Source organism: Miniopterus natalensis, chromosome 4 (genome assembly GCF_054644295.1).
Source record: "Miniopterus natalensis isolate mMinNat1 chromosome 4, mMinNat1.hap1, whole genome shotgun sequence".
Classification (NCBI taxonomy): Eukaryota; Metazoa; Chordata; class Mammalia; order Chiroptera; family Miniopteridae; genus Miniopterus; species Miniopterus natalensis.
Genome location: NC_142084.1, coordinates 50,668,403 through 50,690,676, shown reverse-complemented (window position 1 = coordinate 50,690,676; position 22,274 = coordinate 50,668,403). Strand labels below are relative to the sequence as shown.

The 22,274-nt window shown below is 35.9% G+C and overlaps 1 protein-coding gene across 2 annotated transcripts in view; it reads right to left on the bottom strand.

The window, feature by feature from the left end:
* Positions 1–17,522: 17,522 nt before the first annotated feature.
* The window catches only part of GASK1B (golgi associated kinase 1B), a 43,194-nt gene continuing 38,442 nt past the window's right edge, over positions 17,523–22,274 (bottom strand). For both annotated transcript variants that reach the window (XM_016200329.2, XM_016200330.2), the window contains exon 5: positions 17,523–20,942. In XM_016200329.2, coding sequence (XP_016055815.2) covers positions 20,735–20,942 — 208 coding nt within the window. In that variant the 3' untranslated portion in view covers positions 17,523–20,734. The remainder of the gene's footprint in view (positions 20,943–22,274) is intronic.

Below are 22,274 nucleotides of genomic sequence, written 5' to 3'. Positions count from 1 at the left end.
AAATATGATTTTTATGAAAGTCATTAGGGTGAGTGTGTTGCAATAGGAAACTTTACATTGTTCTTAATATTCTCTCTGTAAAAACCTTCAATTTCTAGGAACTAGCATCTTCCCCACAACATACCCACTTTTCACTCCAAAATGAGGCTTTACCAAAGTTTATACCCCACAGGGCACGTGCAGAGAATTCATTGCACAGCATTGATTCAGCTAGCCATTTACAGTTAAGTCCTGTTTTAAAACATCTCTAGAATTAGAAATTTGTGTTCTGCAGAACTCAAGAAAAACAGAGTTGATTCATTTGTATGAGGTATGGGTTGGTTTTTTTATATCAAAATGCTGGATTTGCATTAAGCACTTTCTTGTAATATATTACCCAAATGTGATTTTATTAAAATTAACTGGCATTGATTGAATATTGCATTAAGAAATTGGGAAAAATAGATATTCATTAAATTTTGGGGATGATTTTTTCAACATCAAGATTATTCATGGCTACTTCAATATCTTGAAATCTAACTAAAAGAATGCAATGATTCTAGGTGGCAGAAAGAGGCAAAAACTACTTGTTTATTTGTCAACAGTAAGAAATTTAGAAATGATTTAAGGCAACTTACATAAATGCATATAGTTAAAAACTATGTATACATAAGAGAAACTTCGTTGGAAAGCTGATCTATGTTTTACAATCAGTCATTTATGAATAACCCATTTTGAAAATATGCAAAAGCCATATATAATTATCATGTTAAAGTTAGTTATTTGATTTATTTTTATATAAATTTGAAACAATATTTTGTAAAAAAAAAGGAGGGGGGTGAGTTATGCATAAAGGTAGGTAAGAGGCTTTTCATTTTCCATTAAATTTTCTAATAAGGCTGCAAAAGATGAGAGTTTGGCCATGACCAGTGAAATTTAATTTGGGTTAAATTCTTTTTTTTTCCTGGTAACATTTCTAAAAAAGTGGCTCATATGCTCCCCATGAATTTAAAAGTATAAAATTTTAAAAGCATATTGTTTGCATCACCTTCTCTGGAGATAGGTAAACAAAAAAGATACAGCAAATACTAGCCAACACAAAGGGTGACCCCTAAAGACATTTTCTATAGGTGAAATGAGGAGAAAATGTGCATGAAAGGTGTCATAAAGTGACAGGAAGTCATAAAAGAAACAAAACAATCTGCTTGGACTTCTTGTCTCTTACCCCAAGCTCCTTCAATCTTTCACGATGTATGAGAAGAAAGGGTAACCATAGACACCTCTTGCAGTTGATAAATGGAATTTTAAGTACAGGCTACACACAATGTCTTCTTATACCTGCAAATGGGGACCACCTCTATCTGTCTCCCTGAAACACCTCACCCTCAATAGCTCGCACATCAGTACAGAGTATGAGTAACCCTGGAGGCGCAGGTACGTGAGAGGTACATTAACATGAAGAAGTGTGAACAAATAAAGTGCTATTTACTTCCTACAGAGATTTGTAATACTAGCCTAAATGAGAAAGCACTATTGAGATATTACCATTTCAGCCATCATTCTGCAATTTTTACAAGATCAGATGCAGACAAGTCAGCACTAGACTGAAGATCAAGTGCAGACACCTCTAGTAGGGAAGGTGAGACAGTAAGAGATTTTTATGACCATCCAAGAAGCAAATGTACGATTTATAAATATTTTTTATCTCCCCAAATAGCAAACATGTTTTATGTTATTTTTTAACTGCAAAATAGTGTCATTCCCATGAAATCCTTTTTAAAAAGAGTTACTTATTTGCAAAATGTTGAGAAATCTGTGTTCTGTTCTTGGCAAATAACTTTGACATTAGCAACTGTAGAAGCAGATGCTTGTCCACACTGTTATCCAGAAAGAATAAAAAAATATTCCAAGGTCAGAGCTATCTGAAAAAATTCAGTAAATGGCAGGCGCAGAAAATTACAGGAAATGAGGGATGAACAAAAAGAGCAGGAGCCAATGATTCTGTCACTGACTTACATTGAATTCAATAGTGCAGATTGAGGGGAGGGGGAGAGCCCTGAGCCCAGCAGCATTCATTATAGTGCCTCATCTGGAAGGATAACATTTTAGCAAACAGCTTTGCAATTAGGTAAAAGTCAGTGCACTTAATGCCAGCTTTGCGAAATGTTGCAGAATTTTCCCTTCTCTTTGTTGAGATAAAATAATTTTTAAAAATATGATTAAATCCAAACTCCATCCTGCAAAACAGAATATTCACCCTGAGAAACAAGTAACAACAGAAATGTATCCAATGTTAACTTGCTGGAACAAATTGGGATACCTTTGCTGTCACAAACGATATCACTGAAAGGAAGAGTGAAGTCTGTTTCATCTGGACAAAGCAAACACATGTGAAGGAAATGCCACACAGATGCTGCTCTTTTATAGGTCTGTTTAGATATTGCTTCCTTGTACCTGGATTTAGGGAATGGGTTATCAGCAAAAGAAAAAAATGAACACAGTGTCAAGGTTATCAAGGAGCTAAGCTAAAATCTACTAAGTGATTAATTTTCTCTAATTAAAAGTAATTCTGCAGAAGCTTTGGAAATCTAATGGTCTATAAAAATATCACATAAATGTTTCTTAAACCAACTGTTGCATGTGATTTCACAGTGATTCGAGCACTTACTACTGCTTTCTAATGCTTATCTAATATTGTGTATGTCAGCTTGGTAATAAATACCCAGGCTAATTTCCAGGTTTCAGACCCAGTCTCTGTGCTCAGAGATGGGGATCAAGTGAACGGGCCTATTAGTCAGGAAAGAAGCACACTTTTTATTTCCAGCTAGTAAGTTCAGGGAGGCAAACTTCCTGACCCAGATTCAAGAGGTCCAGGAGCTGGCTGTTACCACTGGTCCCCCAGGCAAGAAGTTCTAGTTTTCCCAGCTGGCCCAGTCCCATTACCTCTCTCCTCCAGGGGCTTGGGGATTGGACGGTGTTAGGAGCACACAGGCCCAGGGGCAGAGATAGGAAGTAGTTATTGCTTCACTTCATACTTACCCAGTCTAAAGGGGAAGCTCATTTTCTCCAAATTGGCTGAGAAATAATTGGGGATATTCTTTAAAAAATTAAAGATAACTCAATCTTCAACAAGGAGTCATTTCATAAAGCAAAATTTTTGACACAAATTTAGGCCACAAACAAAAGCTTATTATTGCCCTCAGATCTCAGCACCGTATCTCAATATTCCCTCACCTCTATAGATGTGGAAACCAGATCCTATATCCGTTAAGTGTACACAGTTCATTCCATGGGCTTCACGTCCAGGATTCACTTCTTTTCTTTCAGCCCCCACCTTCAACCATTTTTTCCAGGGGTTGGTTAGTTGGTGGTTTGTCAACCCTACTGCTGTTTGGTGACAAGACATGTAATGGTGAAGATGCAGGCATGAAAGGTCATCAATAAACACATGCCATTTACTTGGTTGAAAGTCCTCAGGGAAGGCAGAACAAGGAAAGTCAAGGAAGGTATGGCAGGAAGTAAAAAGTATATAGAACATAAACCAAAGTGGTGCCCCAGGGATGTTCTAAACATAGAACAAGAGTTCTTGATATAAAACACAATAACCTAAAATTTACTGTACAATTTGGTCTCTATGTTCTGACAGTCAGCAACTTACTATCATTCGTGATGTTGACAGACACTAGTTAGTGAGAAGAACACAGCCTGAGGCTTTCTGATGGGATTTTTTTCACTAAAATATACCCACCAGAATGAGAGGAGCTTTCTCATTAAAGTCCTAGGAGTTTCTGTTCTTAAGGCCAGATATAAAAAAGAATTGTTTTTCAAGTTTGACTCTTATCTTTGCCAGATAAAAATATTTTTTCATAAAGTAAACTAGAAGGTTGGCATGACAAGGTCATTGAGAAATGTGAGAGAATTAATGGTCATTCATTTGCTAACAAATATAACCAAGCAAGCTACTTTTTCATTCAATGTGATTGATGTGACCATTGTTAAGTCTAACTTGTTTGAATATCCACTGGTATTTTATCTAGAGCTACTATCGCAATATCCTCAAGAGTAGCTTTAAAACAACACTGAATTTCATGAAAAATATATAATGATTGGGGCTTCTCGAATTTTCTGCATTAGTTGGAAAACAAAGTTTAATGTTCATAGATGTTTATCATTGAAACTTTTGATTTACTTTAATGTGATATTTCTTTCGATGCCATGTATACATATTCAAAAAAATTATATTAATGTCTATAATATGCAAAAAATAAATGTTCAGAATCAAACACCAGGTTAAGAATCTCATCAGGAAAATTACAAATCAATGTTGTTTATATTTCAGTAAATATAACTTTATAATATTAAGTGTCTGTACTATGGTGATAGGTATCATATCTGAGCATGTATAACTTAATAATGGATCATTCTATAAAATACGACAGGAGATGAATTCAAGGTACTCTTGACTTTCCTATTGATTGGTCATATACTGTGCAAAGAAGTCTTTAATGTATTAATTATTTTCCTTTATCATGTATAGTGCTTACCTTAGGATGACCTATGGAGTAGGGAGAGATAGAGGGGGGAAAGTCATGGAATATTAAAAAATCCAAAAGATAATGTAAGGAAATTAGGTTTTCCAAGTAACGTAAATTTTTAAATTAATTTCTTATTATATTAGACAATATTTCAGTATATGCTTGACATCCCCAATTTCTTCACATTTTCCAAAAACCACTCCAATTGGACTTTCACCCCACTACTCCAATAAAGCTTTTTTTTAAGGTCACTAATTAACGGTCAAGTCTCAATCCTCAGACACAATTTTTCACATCCTTCTCTCGGCTATATTTTGTTTAGTTTTTTTCTTTTTCTTGGATTCCAGGGCACTAAAATGCTTGGTTTTCTACCTATATTGTTAGCCATTTCCTTTCCAAACATGCCATGCTAATGAACATGTCGATATTAAAATGCTCAAAAGTGAGCTTCTCCTCCCACCCCAAACCTATAGCCTCCCCGATCTTGGGCATCATCGATTCTCCTGTTTTTCTCATACCCACGTGCAATTAGTTCCACCTTCAAAATGTGTCGGGCACCTGACCCCTCTCTCACTGCCGCTGCTTCCCTGTGACCCAAACCATTGCAGTGCACCTGGCTCACGGCCCAGCCTCCAGTGGGTCTCCCTGCTTCTGCTCCGTCTCCTACGGTGTATTCTCCACACTCAACCGGAGGGAGCCTATGAACAGGGAAATTAGAGGGAGTCCCTCTGAAATCTTTCAATCTGATAAAAGCCAAAGCACTTACAATGACAAACAAGTCTGTACACCTCCCAGCCCTTTGTTACTTTTCTGATGCCATCCCTTGCAACTCATCCTTGACTCCCTTGGCTCCAATCTGCTGGCCTTTCAGATCTTCACAGAACACCAGCCAGCTAGCACCTCAGGACCTTCGTGATAGATGTGGCCTCAGTTTGAAATGTTGAAATGTTCTCCCAAATACTTGTGTGAGTCAGTCCCTCCGTGTGTTCAACCATTTCCTAAATGTCACCCTCTCATGGAGGTCTTCCAAATGACTCAATTTAAAATTACAATCTGTGCGTTGGCACTCCTGGTCTCCTTTAACTTGCTCCAGTTTTGCCCCCATTCCACTTACACACTTTTAACATTCTATGTAATTCTTTGTTTGGGTTATCATCTGTCTTCCCCCTAGAATAGAAACTCTAGGAGGGCAGGAATTTGTAAACTGTTAGTTATAAATTAGCCACTCGGTAAATATTTTAATTAATAAATAATTAATATGTAAAAATAACACACTGCTTATTCATGAGAAATAGTACCTTGATCACTCTCTCTCTCTCTTTTAAATATATATTTATTGATTTCAGAGAGAGGAAGGAAGAGGGAGAGAGAGAGAAACATCAAGGATGAGAGAGTCATGGATCGGCTGCCCCCTGCACGCCCCGACTGGGGATCGAGCCTGCAACCCAGCATGTGCCCCGACCGGGAATCGAACTGTGATCTCCTGGATCCTAGGCTGACGCTCAACAGCTGAGCCACGCCCGGCTGGGCTCTTTATTTTTTCTTTCATTCTCCCCAATTTTTCTCTTGTCTCAATTGTTTTCTCCCCAATGAGTGTCTGGAAGTTCATGCATCTGCAAAGTTTGGGAACTGATCTAAAATTCTAGAGTCAAATCCACCCCACCCAACAAGAGATTCAACTGCTTCTACTCAAACTTCCTCAGAAGGAGAGAGTTTATGAATAGCTCTGATTGTGGGAAAGTTTCTTAAATTGAAATGAAATTATGCTTCTTATAACTTTCAACCACAGGTTGTTTTTGCTTTTGAGTAGGCCGTGAATGTTTTCCCCCTTTGGCATGAAATCACTTTAGATATTTGACTATAAAAATATTTTTCTTTTGCTTCCAAAGTCTTCACTTCTTTTCAAAATAGCATCACTTTTCCTATTAAATGGTTAAAAATTTTAAAACAAGAAATTTATTCTAGAGCAAACTATAACACTCAGGCACTATATTAGTAGGCATATCAAATGCATTATCTCATTTAATTCTCACAATCATTTAATCAGGCAGGTACTACTACTTTCTTTCTCACTTTACAGGTGAAGATCCCAGGGTTCAGCAGAGTTTGGGAACTTGTCCAAGGACACAGAGCAAGGAAATAGCCTGGATGCTCCAATATTGGATTCTTATCTACTACACTTTGCAGTTTCTTTACAAATTACTAAACAATTAAAACTTACAATTGCCCATTACCAATTTATAGTCTGCTTTAATTTATTTATTGTTTCAAATGATTCTATTTGTTGTGTCTGTAAACCAGGTTTAATGGTAAAAAAGTTCTTTATATTTTAATTTCTAATTTTACACTTCTTCCAAAGGGGCTTGTTTTCTGCTGGGGTCTCCTGCGCGGGCATCTGTGCATCCCAAGGGTATCACAAAGACCAGCTTTTATATTGATATCTCAGCAGGGTGATTCTGGTTTTCTCAGGTACCGCAAAGTTAGACCCCAAACCAAAGTAGGACATAGGGTCAGGTTTTTGATTGCTTAGAGTAGCCTTTTTCCCAGACAGACAAATATAAGTTTCCCTGTCAAATGTTGGATCAGAAAGTGAAGCCTTTAGCTTCTTATGGTCAGACTTTATGAAAGACATTTTTATAAAAGTAAGTTATATATTATAGATACACATATGCACACAATATAGACATATTACAAATGCATGTGTGTATATATTATATGTATATTTATGAATATACATATATGCATATATGTATAGAATATATTTTATGGGTATATATGTATTAAGTAGACACATATATATGACAACATATCTAATTCAATACATTAAATTCCTATTTAATATATATATACTATATAATGCAAATATATTATATATATTGTAATTTGGTTCCAATCTTGAAAACTAGTATTGGAATTGGTAAAATTTGTATGTAGCTATGACATTGGAAACATATCTCTCCCACATAGTCATCAAATCTTCTTACATTTCATTGTTATGGTCTTCAATGATTTTTTTCCTATTTCATGAGGTCATGTATTTAATACCAAACTTCTTCAGAATAATCACTTTATTCCTTAGTTACTTGTCTAGTTTCCAAAATTCAGGTTCTACATGTTCATAATTTATTTCTAGTTTTATATCTCTAAGTATTTTGCCATGTCTATCTGGAAACTAAGGGCTTCAAGTCCTTTTTGGAATTTTATAGGTAAATATATTAATAAAAATAAATCAATTGCTATACAAATGTATGCTTTGATATATAGAATTTATGGAGCTCTGTTTTCTAATAATAGCCTCCTATAAAATGGTTTTGGTACTAACCAATTCTTTGGAAATGGTTTCTCTCTCTGACTTCTGCATTATGGCAGTGGAATGAATTTGATAGACTATCTTGGCTTTATAAGAAAGAACATTATATTCTAAAGAGCACCTTATCCCCCTCAAGAATCTGAACTGAAGCCAGGCATTTCATATTGCTTTGTGTGTAATGCTCTCAGATATTCCATTGGCTATGAACCCTGAATCTGCTTCACACTCATGATGAGATAGCTGCATGGAGAGTCCCAGTGTCCTTTAAAAAACAACAACTGTGCAGCCTGACCAAGCATGGTTCAGCGGTTGAGCATCGACCTGGGATCCAGGAAATCACAGTTCGATTCCTGGTCAGGGCACATGCTCAGGTTGTGGGCTCGATCCCTAGCCAGGAGCATGCAGGAGGCAGCTGATCAATGACGACTCTCTCATCATTGATGTTTCTATCATAGATCGCAATCGAGAGTTTAAATTCTCTTTGTCTCTCTCTCTCTCCCTCTCCCTTCCTCTCTCTGAAATCAATAAAGATATGTTAAAAAACAAACAAACAAACAAAAACCTGTGCATGCTTATCTATAAATCTTCCACAATCCTCAATACATAAGTTTCAAAACTTTATATAAACCAACCACATAGTTACTAGATTGTTGAGTATATTTTGGGGACTTACTAAAAATGTTAAGGGTGTTGTTGTTCACATAACTGGCAAAAAAAATAAAGATTTCAATCAAATCAGTGATATAAAAATTTGTTAAGTATCACTGTTTGGTCATAAAAATAAGCTTTTTTATATTACACTAAGTGAAAGTAGGAAGCTTTTCCCAGCACAGAGCTGATCTTATATGAGTTCGAATCTGTTCTTTATTTTTTCAATCTCTTCCTTTAAAACATACTAACTAATGAGTTAACCAAAGCTCTACTGGCTATTATATCTATTTGCAAACTAGCAAATTCAATTTTGGACATAACAGCACAAAGTAAAATGAAGTGGAATGCTGTGATTTTAAGGGAGCTTTGCCCTGTTTTGTTCTATGAACTTGACCAGCTTTCACACCACAGCAGTCTCACAGCTCTTTGTTCAGACTCACAACTCGAATGTAAAGAATGGCTTTACATTGTGATTTTCTTACCCGAGGAATCCAAATGCATCAAGAAAAATGCTCATCGAGGCTTGGAACAGAAAGAGATATTTATTTTACATGTGCCCTAGTTCTGTGTAACTCAGCAGCATGACAAATGGATTGAGATTGCAATCGAGAGTTTAAATTCTCTTTGTCTCTTATGAACCATGAAGCCCAACGTGATAACACTTTTAAATATTAAGAACTGATACTGGGGAACATTAAAGATTACTATCTCACATAATATGAGTAGAACCAGACATGTGAGAGATATTGTAATTTTGAGTGACTTAAGCTTATCTCTATCAGATGTCTGTTATCCAATTTTTCCACTTAAACACCTAGCCGTGGTTTCTGTGATTTTTCTCAGTGCGTATGAGCAATACAGATTCTCTCAGAGAAGTAATCACTGTGACAGAGTGGAGACAGCACTGAATGGAGTTGGGAAGGCTCCTTGGCCTAATGGCAATAAATTAATTACTATTAGATAATAATGGTGATAAGCACAAATTGTGATATCAAGTAGATTTGGATATGAATCTCAGTATGGTCACTTCCTGGCTGTTGGTTCTTGAACAAATTATTAACTTCTCCATGCTTCCATTTTCTCATTTGTCAGATAGTCGTAAGGACTAAAGTAGATAATATTTTTGAAGTACATCGCACCATGCCAGCTTCATAGTAAGAACCTGATATGGTGTTATTACTATATTAGAACATCTGCCATATTATTGTATATCACAGCTCTCTAGAAGTCATGTGTAATCATTTTCAAAATGTAAAACAATTTATACCAAATGAGCCTCAAAAATGACCAGCTCTCCAACTGTGCCATTCTAGTCATTAATTGCCTCTGGCGTTATCTCATGCTCTTTCAGTTGATTTAAATAGTGCCCAATTCTTATATAAGAAACTTTTTAAAAGTTGAAAGGTGAGACAAGCAAGAGGTTAGTGAAGGTATTCAGAAAGGGCCAGGCTAATTTAGCTGTCATTTGCCAAGAGAATATAAACAAAACTTTGAATTTCTTGAGAGCCACAATATGGTAGGAGGAGGGAGTGGAGCAGGGAGTGGACAGAGCCTTAGGGGAAGTAAGGGAAGCATGAGAACAGGACAGGTGATTAAAGTCTGTACCTCTGTGTCCCAGAAGAAGGGGGGTGGGGAGGAACTCAGCATTAGTGAAAACTGGAAAAGACCACTGGAGACTTTACAAAGATGAAACAGCTTTATATTGCAGAGAAGTTATTCTAATAGTCAGAAATTATGTTGAAGAGGGTTCTAGAAAAAAATAAAAGAGGTAGCAATTCTCCAATGCACTGAAAAACAAAATGTAAAGAGAAGAAAAGAAGACTGCTAGTAATGAAGAAAGAGATCTGGGATGTTGAAGGCCCTTGAAAGGGACTGTGTTGCAATAAAGGGGAGCAGTCTTAGGGAGGATGGCTTCTTGAACTTGGATATCTGGTTCCCATTACTCTTCCTCTTCAAAAAATGTCATCCATTTGTTTCAGGGCAGAACATTTTGGGAAATATGCTATTTAAATATTGATTTTAGAACATTTCCTTGATTTGAAAGCATACTACCAAGATTGGCAAAACTCCAAACTATTTCTTCCTGTACTCTGTCATGATTTATAGGGGCAGTTTTTTTCTACCAAAGATAAAATGGAAGAAGACCAGAATGCAAACTGCATAAAACATACAATTCCTGATAATAAAATGCATTGGCTGGAGCTATTATGAAGCATTTTTGAGCTATTACTCAAGAGATTCTGATTATGTACACAAAGATGCCTGAAAAGGAATATTTCTTTTTTTAACAGGAACATTTGAAGAACAGGAGGGAAGGTTAAGGGAACTCTAAAAGTTTTTCTTAAGTATAAAAAAATTTGGCTAATGCCGCTGCTATCTCTTATATCACATATATGCAGATATTAACTTTTACAGTTTAATGATCAAGGATTTGAAGAAAGGAAGCTGCTAAAGATGAATACACTCTTTTTTTTTTCTTTTGTCTGCTGTATCCCAAGACCTAAAGCACTGCTTGACACATAATCGGCAGTCAACAAATACTGGTTATGTGAACGAATAAATAAAGCCATAGGGCAATTAAATTAACAAATTCTTTTAAAATATATATATATCTTTATTAATTTTAGAGAGTGGAAGGGAAAGGGAGAGAGAGAGAGCTAGAAACATCAGTGATGAGAGAGTCATCGATGGGCGGCCTTCTGCACGCCCCCAACTAGGGATCGAGCCCACAACCCGGGCATGTGCCCTGACCGGGAATCAACCCATGATCTCTTGGATCCTAAGTCAACGCTCAACCGCTGAGCCACATCCAGCTGGGCAACAAATAAATTCTTTAATCATTACCAGCTGAGAGCAAATTAGGTCAGACAATCCTGAGATATGATTTAATCACATGGTTTTGAGCACCACAGACTGAGTCCAGAGCCTCAATCTAGATAACAGTAAGTAACTTGGTTTATAGACAACTGTAAAAAGAAATCAGTTCATTAAGAAAAAAAGAAAAACAATCTAGCTCATTATCTGAATTTCTTGTTCCATGTGTGCGTGCCCATGTGTGGGTCTGTGTCCATCCTTCTAAATCTTTCTCGGTGACACAAACTCAGATGACTTTCTCTGGTTTAGACAGGTCTCTTTAGAGAATACGACTGGAGTGATGACTCTAGCTGAAGAAAATATATCTAAAGCTCACAGCAGCCTGTTTTACATAGTGTGTCTAGAATATCTTTTCAAGTTGTCTCCCATAGCAATATTTTTCTCAGAGTGATTAGTTAATTCCCTTTGAATCTTAACATACGTAATGGTCCACAATTATGTATGAAAAATACTTTAAAATGAGACCCATCCTACCACATTCCTTGATTTTCTTATGCCTAACTAATTTCTAGAGCTTCCTAAAGTACTTGTCCATGCCTCCCCCATTCTCTCCACCAATGCACACTCCAATCCACTCTTAACAAACACTTAAGTCTGAAAAACTATTTGATGATTAAGCCAGCTGGCAAAGAGACAAATGAGGAAAAATAAACAACAAAAACCTCAGGAATGAGGAAAATAAAATTGATGGTGGGCAACAAATAGATTCAAATATAAAATAACACACCTATGGCAAAGTAGAAGCCAAGAGGTAAACATTAGGAAGATTAACAATGTAAGCATGATGACAAATGTTTTCGAAGTTGGTTTGTGAAGGCAAGAAGTAGGAGAAGACAATTTAAGAGCATCAACATCTTTATCTGTCATAGAAAGAAGTCATAATATACTTTCTAAAAGCGATAAATTAGAAAAAGACCTAATTGCCTTAGAAACAAATTATTGATGTTCCATTCGTTGCAGGTATCAGAAAAACAATCAACCTAGACTAAGTTGAAGGAAAAAGATGAGTTTAAAAAGAGGATACTGAGCCATTTAAAGGGAACCAAGAACTGGAAGAAACCTCTAGAGAAACTACTGCAAAAGACTCAAAAGGCACCAGCCCTCTGCCTCTTGCCTATCAGCTTCTCTGTGCGTTTCCCGTCAGTCTCTCCTGTCTTTCTCTGACATTGACTTTCTCCAGCTCACATAGAGGAAAGTCTTAACTAAGGTCTCCAAAATATTAGACATTCTTACTTTGTCCTGGGTCCTGGTGTCTGTTTTCAGTTCTAAAATCCTGAGGCAAGTTTTCCGATTAACCCATTGAACCTATCAACTGTGGCCTGGAAGCACAGGCAGGGGTGAAATAATGAGGTGGGTGGTCCCCAGAAAAAAAATGGGGGTTACTGGGTAGACAATAACAGTTTTAGGTTATATTTGCCTCAAATATTATCAGAGTCAGCACCTGTAGCTTTCACCATGTGCTGTAGTTACCAGTGATAGTCATCAGGTAGTTCAAGTTTCCCTACTTTCCTGTCTGCTCTTGTTCGGTGAGCTGTGGCTGGAAGTGCAAGCTTTTCAGAACTTTCACTGAAGCAAGGAAATTGAAACATCCAGGCTGCCTCATCAGCATGGGTCTCCAGGTGTCTAGGAAAAGCAAAGCCCCCCCAAGCTCGGATGGACATATGCTATGAGAAATCTACCTTTGTTGTGTTAAGCCACCGAGATTTGATGGCACTTTGTCATTGCAGTGTTATTTAGCCTGCCTTCCTGATATTCTACCCTGTTCTATTTCCCACTCTGATTCTGCACCGCCCATTGGCTGCTAATTGCATCCTGGCTGAACAAACCCACTCTAATGCACTTTTCTACTCTTCTTCCCCTTCTGCTCATAAAAAACACCCTTCATTTTGTGACCCTCTACCAGAGGAGGTTCCCACAGGGCTGTTGGGGTCCTGATGAGAGTATGGCTTCTTTATATTCCAGGCACCTTCTCAAAGAATACAGATACTGGACTCTGGGACAGAGAAAGGTAAGGTACAGATTTTCAAGCACTTTTACCTCCAACTACCCCCCCCCCATTACAAAATTTTTGGCATATTTACTTTGTCATAAGTCCTAGATTTATTTTTCACCTAAAAATGTTTTTCTTGGATTCCTGCTCAGTGTTGTCCAGTGGTTAGAGCATTGGCCTGAGCACCAAAAGGTCACAGGTTCGATTCCCAGTCAAGGGCACATACCTCGGTTGTAAGTTGGATCCCCGGCCCCAGTCAGGGTGTGTGTGGGAGACAACCAATAGATGTGTCTCTCTCACATTGATGTTTCTCTCTTTCTCTCTGTCCCTCCCTCCTTCTCTCCCTCCCTCCCTCCTTCCCTTCCACTCTATCTAAAATCAATGGGAAACTATTGTCAGGTAAGGATTAACAAAAAAATAAAAATTAAAATTTTTTCTTGGAGCCCCAACATGTCTCTTCCCCCTGACTCTCATGTAGCTTCTTTCTATGGTCCCTTTCCCCAAGCCATCAGATCTCTTTGTGCTCTGATCGATGTCATACAACATGCCAAAACATTCTAATACAAGGAATTATACAGAGAAAATCTTCATAAACTGAATGCAAGAAGGCTAAAAATAAATATATTTTAAAGGTTTACCTTTTATGGAAGATTTTCTATCAATGGACAAAAGCAGTGGTTCTCAACCAGGGGCTGATTTTCTTCCCCAAGGGATATTTTGCAATTTCTGGAGACATTTTTGGTTGTCACAACTTGAAGGGGTGTTACTAATGGCACCTAGTAGGTAGCCTGGGTGAAAGTCAAGATTTAATTAGGAATTTGTGTTTTCAGCTAGGAATTTGCTACTCTGAATGCTGCCATGCCACTCCTCTTTAAACACAACATATCATCTCTACTTGCAACCAACAATAAGACAAAGGAAGTGACACAATACTAGCAACAAATAGCATTGTCACAACGGTCACCAAAACTCTTAGAAAGTCCCCATTGTAACTGTCACTTGTTACCTGATTGAAAAGGAAGGTGATGGACTCTCTCCTAGGAGATGCTATAAATTAGTTCATCGTCCTCTTATGAAATATCTGAATCTTATGCTTAATTGCAATTTATTCTCACAAAGTTAGATAGGATATCTAAATTATAGTTTATTTTTTTTAAGTACTATGAAGTAAGAAGAAAGAAAAGTTGACCTCAATTTTCAATACTCCTGAGGGCCCGAATTGAGGATACAGAACAAGATCTCTTGTTCTCCTAAACAGAAGTTGAGCCAATACCATAGGGTCTGAGCCAAACAATGTCTGGTGTCCTGGAGCTAAAGAAAACGTTGGCACCTTGTGCTAAATCACAGCTGTTTCAGTTTCATTTAGTGACCGGTCTCACTCCCTGCGGCCCAGTTTTCTTGTGGAAATACAACACAGCTAGCGATTCTGCAGCATGTGATTAAAGCCACCGGCAAGGGAGGTTTTCTTTATATTTTAGCTCTTTGTCTATAAGCTTTAGAAATCTTGACAAGTGCTGCTAAGAAATACAGATTCCTTTTTTAGAAAGAAGATGCATAGAGATTTCTTAATGGGCACATAATTGTGCATATTTTTATCAACAAACTAAATGCAATCATGAGGGGAAAATGATACCTTTCCAAGATGAAAAAATAAATAAATAAACTAATTTAACTATACACAATGCTGTTATAAGAAAGGATTTCTGTGACTTCATTCGCTTACCATGTGCATTTTTAGGTTGCTAAACAGTCTGCCAACAACCCGTTAGAGGCAGACCTTTGTAACAGCAGAGCCCTATCCCAGGGAAGTAAAGAGATTAAAAATTAGGGAAGGTGCCATATTTTGACTTAAAACAGCTGTGCCTGAGTGAGAATGATAGAAGGTGAAGTGAGTCTAGTCTAGACACTGAACTTTCTAGCCAAAGGAACAGTAAGAAAGGGTTACGGTTCTTTCCATAAATGTCAAGAAAATAATTCCATTGGGGAAAATTCATTCATTTTTTTTTTGGAAATTGTTTTATAAAAAGCAGGAGCTGTATGCTCATGCCCAGAAAACCATTGGTGGTAAATCAAATAACTTCATTTAATTGTATACATTAACTTAACTTTCCTCATACTTTAAGACACTATAAAATAAGTGACTATCTGGAATCATTTGTATATCAGAGAGAAGAAAAAAAAACAAACACAAAAAAACCTGGTAACTGATAATCTTTAAGAAAGGGTTAAATGAAAATAAACTCAAAGCATTTCATTCTCTAGTTCGCTAAGTGAATGGTAGTGAATTTGGAATTGATGGGCTAAAAATATTAAAGTATTAGCAAGTAAATGATTCCTCAACTTTCATTGGCATCTCATTAAATCTTCTCCATTTTCATTGGTATCTCATTCAATATTTTATTTAAATAAAATTTAAATAATTGTAAATTAAGTTGAAATAGTTTTTTAATTATTTAACTAATTTTTCCAGAATGTAAGTTTTCACCTTTGTATAAAAGCAAAACATTTAAACACATTAGGTGAAGTCTTTCTAAAGTGTATAATATTATTTCCCACCTTCTTAAATATGCTGTAAATCAAAAGTTCTTAACCTGGAAGATCATAGACCTGAGAGGAAAGAGTTCCATGAATGATTGTCCAGGGATCCAAAAACCCTCTGAAATTATATGCAGAATTATGTAACCTGGTTGTACTTTTAATCAGCTCTTTGAAGTGGTTCAGAACTTAGATAGCCAGCATATTTTTGATTAATCAGGATATTTATTATGAATATCTACTATTGGACCATGATACTAGAACACAGAGATGTCCTCAGGACATATTAAAATAAATAGGTCTATTTGTCCAGCCACAAAAATGACTCTAATTGTCATTTTAAGCAGTAGTGTCAACAATAGATTAGAGATACAGTAAAATTCACTGTGAGTAAAAAATCCTAAGTTAGAATTTATTTCTAGACAGTCCTCAAAGAATTTCTTTCCTCAACTTTTTCCACAAATGCTATAAGTTAAAGTCTAATTATAGGTCTCAATTGATGATTAACACATTAAAAGTTACTTATTAATTTATACATTCACATTGCCCAGCACACAGCATGACACATAGTAGATTCTCAATCAACTGTGCAATGTGATTATAAAAGTTTCATAGTATGAGAAGCTTCCTTGTTTATTTCACTCCCTGCCAGTTCACAAAAAAGATGCCCTACAATTATTAATACACATAAATGTGTCTACGTTAGACCTTCGGGATTTATTAAACTAGTGTTTCTTATTTTATTTTTGTCGATAATGAAATCTCAGAGAAAGTTTTGGTTCTCTAACTTTCTAATCGGTTCCAACACTAAAGATTCTAAATCAATCATATGGCTAAATTCAGGCAAATAACTGCCTCTTTAAGCCTCAGTTTCTTCATCCAGAAGACAAGGGTGTTGGGCAAGATGCTGATTGCATGGTATCATTCAGATCTTAAATTATGTAACTATGTTTTGAAATTTGATGAAGTAAAATTTTCAAAAATTTAAAATCATGACTCCCAAGCAAATAAAATTATATGACTCGCCAGTCAAAAGTGTATTAAGGCAAAACTTTCAAAAAGGTAAAACTGACTTCTAGGCAAACGTAAAATGAACCTATGTCAAAGATTTTATTCAAATAATTAATTAATGAGGGAATCAATAAAGTGGTAAAATCATTTCAATGAGTATTTCAAAAACTAATATTTATAGTCAATGTTAGGATAAGATTGCTTAACTACATATAAAACTGGTTAATGTCCAACAGGGTAATAAACTGTAAAGCCAGTAGGGTTATCATTTTCACCAGACAGAAATTATCTGCATCTCCATGGAATAAAAATCTATAAATTAACCTCTGCCCTACAACATTGTTAAATAGCCCATTCAACACAAAATTAAACCCAGTATTGCACTAAAAAAAAACAAAAACACTCAAGAATCTCTTCTGGCTATTGCCAGGTGTCAGATAACTTTCTGACAAGTTGAATTATCTTTCATGAATGAAAGTTCTTAATTCTTGATGATATCATTTAGTTTTTAGAGAAAGTTCTCGATCATCTTATTTGACCCATGTATAGTTTCCAAAACGTATTTTCAGACGAGTGCTCTAAATGTGCTTTACTTTGTTCTGTGCTGGCTCAAGCATTAAAATTTCATAAGACAGTGTTTAGGTGACTCTACATCTAGGATATTTTATTTATTGATATAATGTAATGTATATTGACAGTTACAATAGAAAAAGCAAGCTATTACACAAGTTCAGAGATGATAAATATTTTGAGCCTAAGTCTAAGACATTTTAAATTTCCAGAAATTCCACAGGTGCCTAATAAACTTAATAAATATGTATGCTATAAAGAAAACTGTAAACATAATTATAAGATTCACCCAAAGCAAAGAAAGCCAAAATTATTCTCTTATAGTTTATGATATCTGATCATTAATTCCCATACTTCCTAAAACAATGCTTTATGTACACCAGAGAAAGTATAATATCACCAAGAATAATAATAAAATCAAATCTATGTCTACACAAATACAATCCAATAAAATTCTTGACTACTCAATCTTTCTTTTATCATGGTTCAAGGTAGCAAACATTCCTCTATACTTAACTTCCTCTAACTTCTAAAAAGTAACCCATCTACAAAAGAAAATGAACCCATCTACAAAAGAAAAAGCCTGCATTTTTAATTTCTAAAATTTTATTACAGATTTTTAAGACACCATTTATTTTCATATCATCAGCTTAAAGAAAAACCACTTGAGAACAGCTTTTGTATGTCTGCCAAGGTAAATTGTTCTACTTTAAATTTATCAAGTTATAAATAAACCACATAACATGCTTATATGAAACAAACCACAGCATAATCAGAGTATATTTGAAAGGCACAGGATATTTTTATTGTTTCAGTAAGAGAAATGAAGAGCATTACTTATTAGAATTAAAAGCCTAGCCTTCAGCTATCCATTATTCAAAAATAATACAGCATGAATTATTCACTGATTATAAAACAAAAGACACTGTTAAAAAAGCAAAGGTGACTAAAACTAACATGTGTCCCTGGAACTTTCATTTAATATTAAGCATTTTGGAATAACTGAAGGCAAATAAACAAAGCCAGGCCCATATGGGAGGACCAAGGTGCCCAAAAGCAGGTAGCTCGAGACATAAAATTAATGCCCACTTCTAAGAAGCCTGGAATTCCCACCACCAATATCACAACTTTGATGAAGATGATATAATTTATTAAAGATCATATTAAAATGCAAATATACCACCTTGATAAGGCGTAAGGCAACTTGACAAAGAGTTATTTCAAGCCAGTGGCTCAGAGTAGAACCTGGGTCCTCAAACTTTTGTTAGGCCAATTTTTTCATTAATATAATAATCAGAAGAAGAAGAAAAGGCCATCTGAAAAAGCCCAAATACAACAGATAAAAGGGAAGACTCGGAGAGCCAAAGAGTACACTGAATGCGTGAGACCACAGGGAGGCTTTCAGGGCTGGAGAGCGAAAATCACTGAGGAGAATGGTCTGAAGGCCATCTCTCCAAAGGTTCGCCCAGTAAGTAAGGCTACTGAATAGTACTTGAATACAAGCCTAAAAAAGTTATAATTAGATGATAAAATGATTTCCTTCTCCTTGGCCTATCTTCTCCTGTACTTAACATGTTATTTTAACATTTTGCCCCTAAACTTTTGTATAAATTAGACTGTATAGATATGTTCTCGTTATTGTTAAAAACATTCTTAAATTGTTTTACTATTATTAAAAAACATTCTTAAATTCTGTTTTTAAACTTTCAGGGAAAGGAAAAGTCAGTATATCAGCTTTTAAATAAGGGGTGGGTTATATGGGGATACGAGGGTAATGATAATTTGTTCAAGATTTGAAACCCCTGTTTGAACACCTGTTGTACATGATGACATGGGTCTCTTCAAAGGATATAAAGACCTAACACGTGTGCCCAGCTGGGGTGGCTCAGCGGTTGAGCATCGACCTATGATCCAGGAGATGGCAGTTCGATTCCCCTGTCAGGGCACATGCCTGGGTTTCGGGTTTGATCCCCAGTGGGGGGCGTGCAGGAGGCAGCCGATCACTGACTCTCTCATCACTGGTGTTTCTCTCTCTCTCTCCCTCTCCCTTCCTCTCTCTGAAATCAATAAAGATATTCTAAAAAAAAAAAAAAAAAAAATACCCAACACATGAATACTCTATGTTTACATCCTTCTACCTAGTTAAAAAGTTGGTAGAGGGAGTTTGGGGAGAATTAGTTAAGGCTTAATAATATCCAAATGTGCTATTCTATTTCTAGTCATGTGCTTTCTTTGAAGAGAAATTATCAAAATCAAGTTTTAATTTATTTTGTTCATATTTCTCATGCTGGAATAAGCCAAACAACATATTTAAACAGAGTCAACATCTGATCCTATTGTCAATATCTAGGCAATATCAATCAAATCAGTTTAAATGTAATTACATATAACAAATTTGAATAAACCCAGTATTATTAATGAAATATAAATTATAGTCCAACCCTTGTAAAAATGAAAAAAATTTTAAAAAGAACATCTATTTTTTTTAACAAAAAGGGGACTTTATAGGTACAGTTTCAAATAGGTAACTTCAAACCTTAAAATTGTAGAATTTCTAAGCCACTAGACATAAATTGGACCAAAATTGAGAGGGCAAAACTACTTAATGTATAAATTATCAGATCTAGATGGTTTCTACACTGAAAACAAAATAAATTTCTAAAACGGAATGGAAAATGTGATTCTTGCTGCTCAGAATCACAGAAATGGCTAATTACTTACAGATACAATAGGATATAAACTGGTAGTTGTGCAAATAACTCACCATTTCTAGTTAGAATTATTGTAGGCACTGATGTATCTACAGATCATGTGCCTCAGTTTTCCAGTTAAGAGGTGCCTCTGGGTAAGTGCCGGGACTGCTCTGTTTTAACAATCAGCAACAAAAAGCCCCTCAAGATCCATTCCCATTAGTATTTGGTCAGACCAGTGAAAACGGCATAAAATATAATTTCTTAAAGGAGTCAATTTGTACTGTTCTATTAAACCACATGACAAGTGTTTTAACAAAGCTTGCTGGAATAATCATTGCAACCATTCTGTAGTCAGATGTTGAGACTCACGTGACAATGGTAGTAAAAAATATAAAGAAACATTTTTTGAGGAGTATGTTTTTTTAAGTTTTATAAGTCTACTTCTAGTGCTCAGGCCCATCATATATACTTGGTTAAATTCATTTATTTTATGTATTCGTTTCCCTGTCTCATTCTGAAAAGGAGTTGAGGTTTGTGTACTTGATTTAGAAACAAAACGCATAAATGTAGCCAGAAGATCCTTTTGTTATTCATTCATAGGCAGTACTTTGGCCCCATGGGCATTGATGTAGGTGAGAAGGATTTTGGCTCTTTGTTCTATTACATCGATAAGCTTTTCAATTCCTTGTCTACCCCCCTGACTCTCCCAATAAACTTTATCGAGAAACAGAGATTGAAGGAGTTTCTGCCGTAAGTGCTGGCTCTTCAAAACAGACACTGCAGATTCAGGAAACCTGCAAAAAATAAAATAATATTTCATTCTTAATAATTGTTTGGAAATATTATGCCTTACCCAACTGCTCTGCCTTTCATTACTCTGGCATAAATCACACTATCAAACAGTACCTTGAGAATCAAAACTTTTCTGTCACTTTCAAGCAGATACTTCTCCTAATAATAATATATTAGAATAATATTTTTCAAGAGAACTGAATTTTCTATGCCATTGAGAACTTAACATACCAACATTTGACTGAAGGTCATTATATGAAGGCAAAGAGAGGCACAGAATTTAAAAGGGCTCTGTTAGCCTGGCAAAAATACTTTCCTCAATCTTAAACTCTGTTTCACCCACAGACACCACTTGAATCTGTCAAGTAGAATAGTTTTCTCATAAGTGTCAACATGCAAGAAAATACAAGCATCAAAATGCCAACAACTTCAGTAAAGTTCTCTTCCTGAGTAGAAGTTGCATGACTAAATTTAATGTAAAATAAACCAAAATATATGTAGCAAGAAGAGAAAGGAATCATTCCAAAATGCTCAATGAAACAAGAAGTGCCCTTGATTCAGATTCTACCTGAGGAATTCTGAGGATCTGGGAGCATTTTATGAAACTGAAATACTAAATTGTTTTCAAATCAATGTAGTGAAACTCACATTTTAGAGCCAGGGCATTCCACAAAGAACCATCTCTCTGGAAAACCCATGGCCAATTTAGAAGGGTCTTTACTGAATTACCTTAAGAGACTGCACTGTGCTCTTCATTCAGAAAGTATAAAGCCAGGGGTCTAGCACATGCATTATCTAAAGGACTTGGTAAAATTTCTGGTTCAAAATCATAAGTAATGTATGGGTGAATCACCAATTTGGCCTCTCTTGGCTTTTATTAAAATACTTTTGAAAGCACAGTACGAATGTTGGGGTTTGATAATAATTCTCAAGTAAACTTAGCTGTTCCTTAAAAACTAAAACAAGAACATATACTTGTTTGAAGAGTATAGTATGCCAGAAGTTTCAGGACTTCTAAGCACCTTTTCCAAATGTCAATGGAACAAGTTGAGGATGGCACTCGGGGCAGGAATACAAGGGATTCAGGTGCTCCTGCCCTTCAGATTTGCAGAAAGACCAAAGGCAGCAGAGCTGGATGTGCCTAATGAGTCCAAGTGAGTGTGGATTTAAATAATGCTGATAAAATGCTCTGAGCTCCTTGAAGACATGCACTATGTAATTTAGTGGCCATAGTATTAATTAAGCATTTTTGCTCTATGAAGTATTAACAACCCATGATTTAGAAATTCTATGGCCCTTCAACTAATCTAGCTGTGGCAGAATGTATAAGATAA